Raw genomic sequence first — 13,524 nt, 5'->3', positions numbered from 1 at the left:
GCTGCACCAATGTGTCGGAGGAAACAATGTTCAACTGAAAACTGAAGTCAGCCTGCAGCCGCCCGGTCTGCCACAAGGAGTCGCTAGAGTGCGATGAACCAAGAAGCCCCCCCGGCCAAACCATAGTGAGGTCACTGATAACCAGTCAGTGGGCAGCACGACTTGGCATCACACTCTCTCCACTCTCTTAACTGGCAGAATGTTCCAGTGCATATTTGGTGGTGTCTCGACACCAAATTCCAAAAACAGTAAACGTGTTTAAGATGGGGGGGAACATTTTGTACATATTTTCTCATGTGTTCGTTTGTACATGTATGAATTCAAAGGCTTATACATATCTTTATTATTATTTGAGTTGTTATTTCCACATCTTCAGCTTTTTAAATGCATCCCTTTCTGATCAAGAGAGAGTGAAACAGGGATTATATGGCCTCCAAGCCCCTTGTATGCCCCCATACAGTAGATCTCACTCCTTGGCTCAGGCCCTAATGGCAGGCCGCCAGACTCACACAGGCAAAGCTGTGGCCTGATGCGTCCATAAGTTTCAGCGTCCTCAGTAGATCCCTAAATAATGCCTACTGTCAGTGTTACTGGCAGCAGTTTAGCTGCTGGTTGATGGATCTTTAGGCTTCACCAGAGTCCTCTGAGTGAACATGTATTTTTTGAGTGTGTGCAGTGTTGGAAAAAGTACCCAATTGTCATTCTTGACTAAAAGTAAAGATACCTTTTAATAAAAAATGACCCAAGTGAAAGTCACCCAGTAAAATGCTACTTGAGTAAAAGTCTAAAAGTAGGGTGCAGTGGTCTAAGGCAGTGCTAGCTGTGCCACTAGAGATTCTGGGTTCGAGTCCAGGCTCTGTCGCAGCCGGCCGAGACCGGGATACCCATGGGGCGACGCACAATTGGCCCAGCGTCGTCCGGGTTGGGGGAGGGTTTGGCTGGCAGGGATATCCTTGTCCCATCATGCACTAGCGACTCCTGTGGCGGACCGGGCGCAGTGCACGCTGACAGTCACCAGGTGTACGGTGTTTCCTCTGACACATTGGTGTGGCGGGCTTCCGGGTTAAATGGGCATTGTGTCAAGAAGCAGTGTTGCTTGGTTGGGTTGTGTTTCGGAGGACGCATGGCTCTCGACCTTCGCCTCTCCCGAGTCCGTACGGTAGTTGCAGCAATGAGACAAGACTGTAACTACCAATTGGATACCACAAAATTGGGGTGAAAATACAAAAAATACAAGTAAAAAAGCTCAAAGTAAAAGTATAAATAATTTCACATTCCTTATATTAAGCAAACCAGAAAGCACCATTTTCTTGTTTTTTCATTTAAGGATAGCGAGTACTTTTGGGTATCAGGGAAAATGGATGGAGTAAAAAGTACATTATTTTTATTTAGGAATGTAGGAATATAGTAAGTAAAAGTTGTCAAAGTAAATTACAGATACCCCAAAAAACAGCTTAAGTAGTACTTCAAAGTATTTTTATTTAAGTACTTTACACCAATGTGTGTGTGTATGTGTGAGTGCCTTCTTGGTTTTGTTGTGTTTTGATCTAACTGCAGTCTCTTCTCCTGAAATGCAGAGGAATCTTCTTGGACACAATCCTGCCACGCTATGATGTCAATGGAGTGAGACCGCCGATTGGCCAGAGGACAAGGCTAAGCAAAGGGGATATCACACAGGCACGCAAACTCTACAAGTGTTCCAGTAAGAACAGCACAATTATTGTAAACAATATTTTGAATGGGTTCAACATACATGTTGGTGTAGAGTTGATACATACCATATGGTAAATATTAAACAATAGGCCTATGAAGTTGAGATAATATTGCATAATGGACATGATATAGTGCTTGCTGTTGCTTTAGCTTACTGCTGGGAGTGAGATTGTATTCTCCTTTTTCGTGTCTCATTATCACTGAGAGTGAATACTCAAAACACTACAAGTGTTCCAGTAAGAACAGCACAATTATTGTAAACAATATTTTGAATGGGTTCAACATACATGTTGGTGTAGAGTTGATACATACCATATGGTAGATATTAAACAATAGGCCTATGAAGTTGAGATAATATTGCATAATGGACATTATATAGTGCTTGCTGTTGCTTTAGCTTACTGCTGGGAGTGAGATTGTATTCTCCTTTTTCGTGTCTCATTATCACTGAGAGTGAATACTCAAAACACTTTGTTTTCTGAGGTCTTTTACTGTACATTGGATGGAAAAAGTTGAGCATTTACCATTGATGTGGCGTGGTTCTCTGGCAGTGGAGGCTGCTGAGGGGAGAACAGCTCATAATAATGGCTGGAATGGAGTATAATGGAAGGGCATGAAAACATGGTGTTCATGGGTTTGATACCATTCCATTATACTCCATTCCAGCCATTATTATGAGCCGTTCTTCCCTCAGCAGCCTCCACTGTTCCCTGGCTATGGTTGCTGTGACTCCCCCGGCCAGGAGAAGGAGTGTAAACAGTGCCCTAGGACAGGAAGTTTGTCATCACTCTTTCCCAGATAGACCCAAAATAACAGCTGGTTTCAAGAGGACAATGACTAGAATGATGGCTGGGAATCAACACTCTGTTCTTAGGGTCCAGAGATCACGACATTTACAATGTAAACTGAATACATACAGTTGAAGTTGGAAGTTTACATACACCTTAGCAAAATACATTTATACTTAGTTTTTCACAATTCCTGACATTTAATCCTAGTAAACATTCCCTTTCTTAGGTCAGTTAGGATCACCGCTTTATTTTAAGAAGGTGAAATGTCAGAATAATAGTAGAGAGAATGATTTATTTCAGCTTTTAATTATTTTTTTCATCACATTCCCAGTGGGTCAGAAGTTTACACACTCAATTAGTATTTGGTAGCATTGCCTTTAAATTGTTTAACTTGGGTCAAACGTTTTGGGTAGCCTTCCACAAGCTTCCCACAATAAGTTGGGTGAATTTCGGCCCATTCCTCCTGACAGAGCTGGTGTAACTGAGTCAGGTTTGTAGGCCTCCTTGCTCCCACACGCTTTTTCAGTTCTGCCCATAAATTTTCTATAGGATTGTGGTCAGTGCTTTGTGATGGCCACTCCAATACCTTGACTTTGTTGTCCATAAGCCATTTTGCCACAACTTTGGAAGTATGCTTGGGGTCATTATCTATTTGGAAGACCCATTTGCGAACAAGCTTTAACTTCCTGACTGATGTCTTGAGATGTTGCTTCAATATATCCATATAATGTTCCCTCCTCATGCCGCCATCTATTTTGTGAAGTGCATCAGTCCCTCCTGCAACAAAGCACCACCACAACATGATGCTGCCACCCCCGTGCTTGACAGTTGGGATGGTGCACGTCTCCTTCCTGAGCGGTATGACGGCTGCGTGATCCCATGGTGTTTGTACTTGCATACTATGTTTTTACAGATGAACGTGGTACATTCAGGCATTTGGAAATTGCTCCCAGGGATGAATCAGACTTGTGGAGGTCTACACATTTTGTGCTGATTTCTTTTGATTTTCCCATGATGTCAAGCAAAGAGGCACTGAGTTTGAAAGTAGGCCTTGAAATACATCCACAGGTACACCTCCAATTGACTCAAATGATGTCAATTAGCTTATCAGAAGCTTCTAAAGCCATGACATACTTTTCTGGAATTTTCCAAGCTGTTTAAAGGCACAGTCGACTTAGTGTATGTTAACTTCTAACCCACTGGAATTGTGATACAGTGAATTATAAGTGAAATAATCTGTCTGTAAACAATTGTTGGAAAAATGACTTGTGTCATGCACAAAGATGTCTTAACCGACTTGCCAAAACTATAGTTTGTTAACAAGAAATTTGTGGAGTGGTTGAAAAACAAGTGTTAACCTGTTTGGCGTGCAAGCCCGACGTCGGTACACTTATGACAACAGCCACTTCAAGTGCAGGGCGCGAAATTCAAAATATATATTTTTTAAATATTTAACTTTCACACATTAACAAGTCCAAGACACCAGATGAAAGGTACACATCTTGTGAATCAAGCCAATATGTCCGATTTTTAAAATGTTTTACAGGGAAGACACAATATGTAAATCTATTAGCTAACCACGTTAGCAAAAGACACCACTATTTTTACTCCATCAGTTTTTTACTACATCAGTAGCTATCACAAATTCGACCAAATAAAGATATAAATAGCTACTAACCAAGAAACAACTTCATCAGATGACAGTCTGATAACATATTTATTGTATAGCATATGTTTTGTTAGAAAAATGTGCATATTTCAGGTATAAATCATAGTTTACATTGCAGCTACAGTCAGAAATTGCACCGAAAGCAGACAGAAAAATTACAGACACCAACGCCAAATAACTAAATACTCATCATAAAACATTTCTGAAAAGTACATAGTGTACAGCAATTGAAGACAGGCATCTTGTGATTCCAGACAATATTTCCGATTTATCAAGTGTTTTACAGCGAAAACACAATATAGCGTTATATTAGCTAAGCACAATAGCAAACATAACAACAGCATTGATTCAAGGCAAAAATAGCTATAACGTATAAACCACCAAAATATATTAATTGTTTCACTAACCTTCTCAGAATTCTTCCGATGACAGTCCTGTAACATCATATTACACAATGCATATAGAGTTTGTTCGAAAATGTGCATATTTAGCGGCACAAATCGTGCTTAGACAATGAGAATAGTGTCCATAACGTCAAGCAATCTGTCCGGCGCCATCTTGTAAAGGCACCTTTTCTTATCGAATACTATTCATAAACTTGACTAACAAAATACAGGTTGGACAGCAATTGAAAGACAAATTAGTTCTTAATGCAATCGCTGAATTACATTTTTTAAATTAACCTTACTGCGCATTACAGGCTGCGATAACGCAAGGCTACACTGCAGGAAATGGCGTCTTATGCATTTGACATTTTTCAACAGAACAATGAATTATCAGCATAAATAGTTCTTACTTTTAGATGAACTCTCATCAGAATCTTGGGAAAAGGTGTCCTTTGTCAAAAAGAATCGTTGCTAGGTTGGAGAACGTCGTCTTCAACGTTGCAATTAGCAATAAACAATAGCCATGTGGGCCAGAGATACCCAACTTCCTAAAACGTCACGAAAATAAATACCCGAAAATCGCAATATACTGACAAACTGATATAATTCGGTTTAAAATAACAACATTGCGATGTCTTCAACACCTATATAGAATAAAAACAGAGCCGGATATATCTAGGAGCTAACACGGGAGCTTCTAAAATGACATGCCAAGACCCTTCCTGCGTCAGAGCGAAGAGTGGAAAGATGGAACACTTCGGTTCCAAGCAATTTATAACCTTTGGGACCTACGTAGAAACTCCATTTCAACTCTCCCTATTCGCTGACACCCAGTGGAAGGCGTATGCAGTGCATCTCAACCAATAGAGGACAGGCAAATTAATACACAGGTCTCAGAACAGCCAGCAAAATTCTGCATTATGACATACACATAGGAAAATTGCTCTAAGTCCAGTTCTGTTTCACCCACAGATATAATTCAAACGGTTTTAGAAACTAGAGAGTGTTTTCTATCCAATAGTAATAATAATATGCATATTGTACGAGCAAGAATTGAGTACGAGGCCTTTTTGAAATGGGCACCTTTTATCTGGCTACTCAATACTGCCCCTTGAGCCCAAAGAGGTTAATGACTCCAACCTAAGTGTGTGTAAACTTCTGACTTCAACTGTACATGTAGGTGTTGGAAACGAAAACAAACCCTCCTGGCGCTTTACTAGTAGTTCCATTGGTCTTTAGAAATCCTTTTTTTGAAGGCTGAAGGGACAACTTTCACAAGTTTGAAATAGTCATTCAAAAAATAAAAGTGATGTCAGTGTGTTAATTGTGGCTCAGACAGGGAAAACGGGGTTTGTCAGAACCACATTAAAGCTCAGTGAATAAACGGCATACTGCTGACCAGAACTGGACCTCTGAATGTGGTTTTATTTGGGGCAATCATCCGTCTTGACCATAGATGGTTCAGAGGGGTGGGGCTGGTTGAATGGGTGTGTTATGTGTCTTTCCCAGTGATTAACTCCGTCTCAGTGGAACAGGAGAGAGTAGATGATGTGGCGCACAGCGCAGCACAGGGAATGCAGCTAGGAGGGAGTCTCTGTCGGTTTTCCTGGAAAACAGATTCTGCGTGCATAGTGCGGTGGATACTCATTCATACATTTGTCATACCCCAGTCTGCTTGGTAATGGTTTAATATCAGCAAACCTCTGCCAAGAGTTATTAGACAGAGCTCTCAACTCCTCTTTAAATGCACACACAGGTTCGGAGGGAGTCAATGAACGGTAACTGTTGAGGGAGATATTTTTCTTTCTCCCACTGAACAGAGGAAGGTGAAGTGAGCAGGGAAGTAATATCTGAGGTTTGTGTCCTAGAGAGACAATAATTATATGCTTTCATGCTTTTTCCTCTCCTCTGTTGATCCGTGAGTAGAAAGCTCCCAAGGTCTGTTCAGTTCCCCAAGAGACAGTTTTTCCCAAACTTTTTATAGTCCCGTACCCTTTCAAACATTCAACCTCCAGCTGCGTACCCCCTCTCGCACCACGTTCAGTGCACTCTCAAATGTTGTTTTTTGCCATCATTGTAAGCCTTCCACACACACATTAAACTATACATTTGTTAAACAAAAGAATGAGTGTGAGTTTTTGTCACAACCTGGCTTGTAGGAAGTGACAAAGAGCTCTTATAGGACCAGGTCACAAATAATAATATAATTATAATCAATAATTTTGCTCTTTATTTAACCATCTTACATATAAAACCTTATTTGTTCATAGAAAATTGTGAATAACTCACCACAGGTTAATGAGAAGGGTGTGCTTGAAAGAATGCTCATAATTCTGCAATGTTGGGTTGTATTGGAGAGAGTCTGTCTTAAATCATTTCCCACACACAGTCTGTGCCTGTATTTAGTTTTCATGCTAGTGAGGGCCAAGAATCCACTCTCACATAGACACGTAGTTGCAAAGGGCATCAGTGTCTTAAGAGCGCGATTTGCCAAGGCAGGATACACTGAGTGCAGCCCATTCCAGAAATCTGACAGTGGCTTCTGATTTAAATTACATTTTCACAGAACCACTTTTGCAATTTCGATGAAGCTCTTTTGTTCAGATATCGGTAAGTGGACTGAAGGCAGGGCATGAAAGGGACAACAAATCCAGCTGTTTGTGTCGTCCGTTTCGGGAAAGTACCTGCGTAATTGCGAAGCCAACTCACTCAGGTGCTTCGCTACAGTTGAAGTCGGAAGTTTACACACACTTAGGTTGGAGTCATTAAAACTCGTTTTTCAACCACTCCACATATTTCTTGTTAACAAACTATAGATTTGGCAAGTCGGTTAGGACATCTACTTTGTGCATGACACAAAGTAGATGTGCATGACACATTTTTCCAACAATTGTTTACAGACAGATGATTTCATTTATAATTCACTGTATCACAATCCCAGTGGGTCAGAAGTTTACATACACTAAGTTGACTGTGCCTATTAAACAGCTTGGAAAATTCCAGAAAATTATGTCATGGCTTTAGAAGCTTCTGATAAGCTGATTTACATAATTTGAGTCAATTGGAGGTGTACCTGTGGATGTATCTCAAGGCCTACCTTCAAAGTCAGTGCCTCTTTACTTGACATCATGGGAAAATCAAAAGAAATCATCCAAGAAAAAATTGTAGACCTCCACAAGTCTGGTTCATCCTTGGGAGCAATTTCCAAATGCCTGAAGGTACCACGTTCATCTGTACAAACAATAGTACGCAAGTATAAACACCATGGGACCACGCAGCCGTCATAATGCTCTGGAAGATGACACAGTCTGTTTCCTAGATTTGAACATACTTTGGTGCGAGAAGTGCAAATCAATCCCAGAACAACAGCAAAGGACCTTGTGAAGATGCTGGAGGAAACAGGTATAAAAGTATCTATATCCACAGTAAAACGAGTCCTATATCGACATAACCTGAAAGGCCGCTCAGCCAGGAAGAAGCCACTGCTCCAAAACTGCCATTAAAAAAACAAGACTACGGTTTGCAACTGCACATGCGGACAAAGATTGTACTTTTTGGAGAAATGTTCTCTGGTCTGATGAAACAGAAATAAAACTGTTTGGCCATAATGACCATCGCTATGTTTGGAGGAAAAAGGGGGAGGCTTGCAAGCCGAAGAACACCATCCCAACTGTGAAGCACGAGGGTGGCAGCATCATGTTGTGGGGGTGCTTTTCTGCAGGAGGGACTGGTGCACTTCATAAAATAGATGGCGGCATGAGGAGGACAATTATGTGGCTATATTGAAGCAACATCTTAAAGCTTAAAGCTTGGTCGCAAATTGGTCTTCCAAATAGATAATGACCCCAAGCATACTTCCAAAGCTGTGGCAAAATGGCTTAAGGACAACAAAGTCAAGGTATTGGAGTGGCCATCACAAAGCCCCGCACCCCACCATACCCCTGTCTGTACATTATGCCCTGAATCTATTCCACCACGCCCAGAAATCTGCTCCTTTTAATCTCTGTCCACAATGCATTAGACGACCAGTTTTGATAGCCTTTAGCCGTACCACCATCCTACTCCTCCTCTGTTCCTCAGGTGATGTGGAGGTTAACCCAGGCCCTGCGTGTCCCCAGGCACTCTCATTTGTTGACTTCTGTAACCGAAAAAGCCTTTGTTTCATGCATGTTTACATCAGAAGCCTTCTCCTTAAGTTTGTTTTACTCACTGCTTTAGCACACTCCGCCAACCCTGATGTCCTTGCCATGTCTGAATCCTGACTTAGGAAGGGCACCAAAAATTCTGAGATTTCCATACCCAACTTCAACATTTTCCGTCAAGATAGAACTGCCAAAGGGGGAGGAGTTGCAATCTACTCCAGAGATAGCTTGCAAAGTTCTGTCATACTTTCCAGGTCTATGCCCAAACAGTTTGAGCTTCTAATTTTAAAAATGAATCTCTCCAGAAATAAGTCTCTCACCGTTGCCACCTGTTATAGACCCCCCTCAGCTCCCAGCTGTGCTCTGGACACCATATGTGAATTGATTGCCCCCCATCTATTTTCAGAGTACGTTCTGTTAGTCGACCTAAACTGGAATATGCTTTACACCCCGGCAGTCCTACAATCTAAGCTAGATGCCCTCAATCTCACACAAATTATCAAGGAACCCACCAGGTACAACCCTTAATCCGTAAACATGGGCACCCTCATAGATATTATCCTGACCAACTTGCCCTCCAAATACACCTCTGCTGTTTTAATCAGGATCTTAGCGATCATTGCTTGCATCCGCTATGGGTCTGCGGTCAAACGACTACCCCTCATCACTGTCAAACGCTCCTTAAAACACTTCTGCAAGCAGGCCTTTCTAATCGACCTGGCCCGGGTATCCTGGAAGGATATCAACCTCATCCCGTCAGTCGAGGATGCCTGGTCGTTCTTTTAAAGTAATTTCCTCACCATCTTAAATAAGCATGCACCTTTATAAAATGTAGAACTAAGAACAGATATAGCCTTTGGTTCACTCCAGACCTGACTGCCCTCGACTATCACAAAAATATCCTGTGGTGGACTGCACTAGCATCGAATAGTCCCCGCGATATGCAACTTTTCAGGGAAGTCAGGAACCAATACACGCAGTCAGTCAGAAAAGCAAAAGCAAACTTTTTCAAACAGAAATTTGCATCCTGTAGCTCTAACTCCAAAAAGTTTTGGGGCACTGTAAAGTCCATGGAGAATAAGAGCACCTCCTCCCAGCTGCCCACTGCACTGCAATGAGGCTAGGTAACACTGTCACCACCGATAAATCCACGTTAATTGCCCTCCAACTGCTCTTAAACGCTAGTAAAACCAAATGCATGCTTTTCAACCGTTCGCTGCCCGCACCCGCCCGCCCGACTAGCATCACTACTCTGGGCGGTTCTGACGTTGAATATGTGGACAACTACAAATACATAGGTGTCTACCTAGACTGTAAACTCTCCTTCCAGACTCATATAAAACATCTCCAATCCAAAATAAAATCTAGAATCGGCTTCCTATTTCACAACAAAGCCTCCTTCACTCACGCCGCCAAACATAATAGAGGTCGACCGATTATGATTTTTCAACGCCGATACCGATACGGATTATTGGAGGACCCAAAAAAGCCGATACCGATTAATCAGCCAAATTATTTTTTTATTTTATTTTTATTTTTTTATATATATTTGTTTATTACTTATTTTATTTTTTTGCGGGGGGGATTTTTATTTTATTTGTAATAATGACAATTACAACAATATTGAATGAACACTTATTTTAACTTAGCCTCAAGTAAAATAATGAAACATGTTCAATTTGGTTTAAATAATGCAAAAACAAAGTGTTGGAGAAGAAAGTAAAAGTGCAATATGTGCTATGTAAGAAAGCTAACGTTTCAGTTCCTTGCTCAGAACATGAGAACATATGAAAGCTGGTGGTTCCTTTTAACATAAGTCTTCAATATTCCCAGGTAAGACGTTTTAGGTTGTAGGAATTATAGGACTATTTCCCTCTATACCATTTGTATTTCATTAACCTTTGACTATTGGATGTTCTTATAGGCACTTTAGTATTGCAAGTGTAACAGTATAGCTTCCGTCCCTCTCCTCGCTCTTCCCTGGGCTCGAACCAGCAACACAACGACAACAGCGACCATCGAAGCAGCGTTACCCATGCAGAGCAAGGGGAACAACTACTAGAAGGCTCAGAGCGAGAGACGTTTGAAATGCTATTAGCGTGCGCTAACTAGCTAGCCATTTCACTTCGGTTACACCAGCCTCATCTCGGGAGTTGATAGGCTTGAAGTCATAAACAGCGCAATGCTTGACGCACAACGAAGAGCTGCTGGCAAAACGCACGAAAGTGCTGTTTGAATGAATGTTTACGCGCCTGCTTCTGCCTACCACCGCTCAGTCAGATACTTAGATACTTGTATGCTTGTATGCTCTGTCAGATTATATGCAACGCAGGACACGCTAGATAATATCTAGTAATATCATCAACCATGTGTAGTTAACTAGTGGTTATGATTGATTGTTTTTTATAAGATAAGTTTAATGCTAGCTAGCAACTTACCTTGGCTTACTGCATTCGCGTAACAGGCAGTCTCCTTGTGGAGTGCAACGAGAGAGTGGCAGGTCGTTATTGCGTTGGACTAGTTAACTGTAAGGTTGCAAGATTGGATCCCCCGAGCTGACAAGGTGAAAATCAGACGTTCTGCCCCTGAACAAGGCAGTTAACTCACCGTTCCTAGGCCGTTATTGAAAATAAGAATGTGTTCTTAACTGACTTGCCTAGTTAAATAAAGGTATGTAAAAATACCGATTTCCGATTGTTATGATGTTATGAAAACTTGAAATCAGCCCTAATTAATCGGCCATTCCGATTAATCGGTCGACCTCTAAAACATACCCTTGTCAAACTGACTATTCTACCGATCCTTGACTTCGATGATGTCATTTACAAAGTAGCTTCCAATACTCTACTCATTAAACTGGATGCAGTCTATCACAGTGCCATCCATTTTGTCACCAAAGCCCCTTATACCACCCACCACTGCGACCTGTATGCTCTAGTCAGCTGGCCCTCGCTACATATTCGTCGCCAGACCCACTGGCTCCAGGTCATCTATAAGTCTATGCTAGGTAAAGCTCCGCCTTATCTCAGCTCACTGGTCACGATAACAACACCCACCCGTAGCACGCGCTCGAGCAGGTATATCTCACTGATCATCCCCAAAGCCAACACCTCGTTTGGCCGCCTTTCCTTACAGTTCTCTGCTGCCAATGACTGGAACGAATTGCAAAAATCACTGGAGACTGATATTCCCCTCACTAACTTTAACATCAGCTATCTGAGCAGCTAACCGATCGCTGCAGCTGTACATAGCCCATCTGTAAATAGCCCACCCACTCTACCTACCTCATCCCCATATTGTTTTTATTTACTTTTCTGCTCTTTTGCACACCAGTATTTCTACTTGCACATCATCATCTGCTCTACTCCCAATATAAGTGAACCCCAAATCAATGTAGTTCTCATCATATTTGCGCATCTTCGATGGTCCAACATCCCTGTCTGTTGTTCAGTGCTTTCCCGGGTAAAGGGGCAGTAGCTCTTCAGCTGCATCAAATCCACAACTGTCAGTGTCATGCTAGCTGGGCTAACAACAAATGTAGAATTACTGATGCTAGCATTGGATGTGCTTGTGGAAGCAGAACAACTTGTGTTGTTGACAGCTGCAGGTGTAGTTTGTGTCTTTATGGACACGGGCCTTACTAAATGGACTGTTTGAAAATGTGATGAAATTAAATTTTAAATATTTTATTTATTTGTATTTTTAAATGTGAATCACATTTTTATTTGGCATGACCCCAACAGCATTGCACATACCCCAGTTTGGGAATACTTGCCCTAGAGCACTGTCCCCCTAAGCCATGCATGCTGGTTGGAATGAACCCCTGTAGCCAGTGGTGGGCCGTCAGGGCCAGCAAGGCCTTTTCTGCTGGCCTAAACATCATCAGAATATATATATTTTTTTAAATATATTTTCCCACAAATATGTATTAAATGATTCCCCAGAGTAAGAGTTATACTCTTCATTTCATAGCTTTCCTCTTGGTTGCACTGCTTCCAGCCCCAGGTTGAGATTTGGAGGGCTGGTCTTTATGTTAGATCTTTTATCCAATCATATTCAGCCATCATGTGTTGCCAGGGGTCTAAAATCTGCCCTCAGGCCTTCAGAATCAACAGTGCGGGCGCTTGTAGCTTATAGTGAATGGAAATGAAAATTTAGTGTCAACCAATCAGCTTTAGAGTTGGCTATTGTATGCCTGCTGGCTGGCTCCAGTGTTACACAGGAGCCAGCTAGCAGGCGTAGTGCGTGCACGTCTTTTGATTGGATTACCAATATTGAGAGGCAGGTCCTATGGGCAGGTCTATGCAGATCTAGGAAACTGAATTTGATAAACTAATTAACCCGCGTACTAATAAGCTGTTTTTTCAACCCACAATGGCGGAAGGAGGAGAAGATATCGATTTGGTCGAGGATATAATTATAACGCCATTCTCAAGACGGACTTTTCAAGAAAAGTTAGACATTGTAAGGAGAGGTCGCCCGCCACTTTCAAAGTTTCAACTACGAGCGCTATCAATGGCTCACAGGCTCCTTACAAGCAATGGTGCTTTTGAAAACTTTTGGGGACACCGGAGTGGATCTACAGCTCAACGAACAAGCGTGCAGGGCAACGGAGCTGCACAATGAAAAGGCGAAGGGAAATATTGAAAAGACTCATTGATTGTGTCATGTTTTTGGGTAAACACTGTTTACCCAAAAATGTCAATTTGTCAATTTCAAGGTGACGCAACGCCTGGTTATACTGCATTTCTGTCTAAATGTATAGTGTCTAGAGCCATGGCATCATAATGATGGTAATAAGAGGTGGATTAATTCGGGTGGGA

At 41.8% G+C, this 13,524-nt stretch overlaps 1 protein-coding gene across 1 annotated transcript in view; it reads left to right on the top strand.

The window, feature by feature from the left end:
• Window positions 1-13,524, top strand: part of LOC129826292 (bone morphogenetic protein 1-like) — a 54,979-nt gene that overhangs the window by 26,329 nt on the left and 15,126 nt on the right. Inside the window, exon 7 of the mRNA XM_055886853.1 lies at window positions 1,578-1,702. Coding sequence (XP_055742828.1) covers window positions 1,578-1,702 — 125 coding nt within the window. The remainder of the gene's footprint in view (window positions 1-1,577; window positions 1,703-13,524) is intronic.

This window comes from Salvelinus fontinalis, chromosome 28 (assembly GCF_029448725.1).
Source record: "Salvelinus fontinalis isolate EN_2023a chromosome 28, ASM2944872v1, whole genome shotgun sequence".
NCBI lineage: Eukaryota > Metazoa > Chordata > Actinopteri > Salmoniformes > Salmonidae > Salvelinus > Salvelinus fontinalis.
Note: the sequence above shows the minus strand (reverse complement) of the source record. Positions and strands in the feature narration are given on the sequence as shown.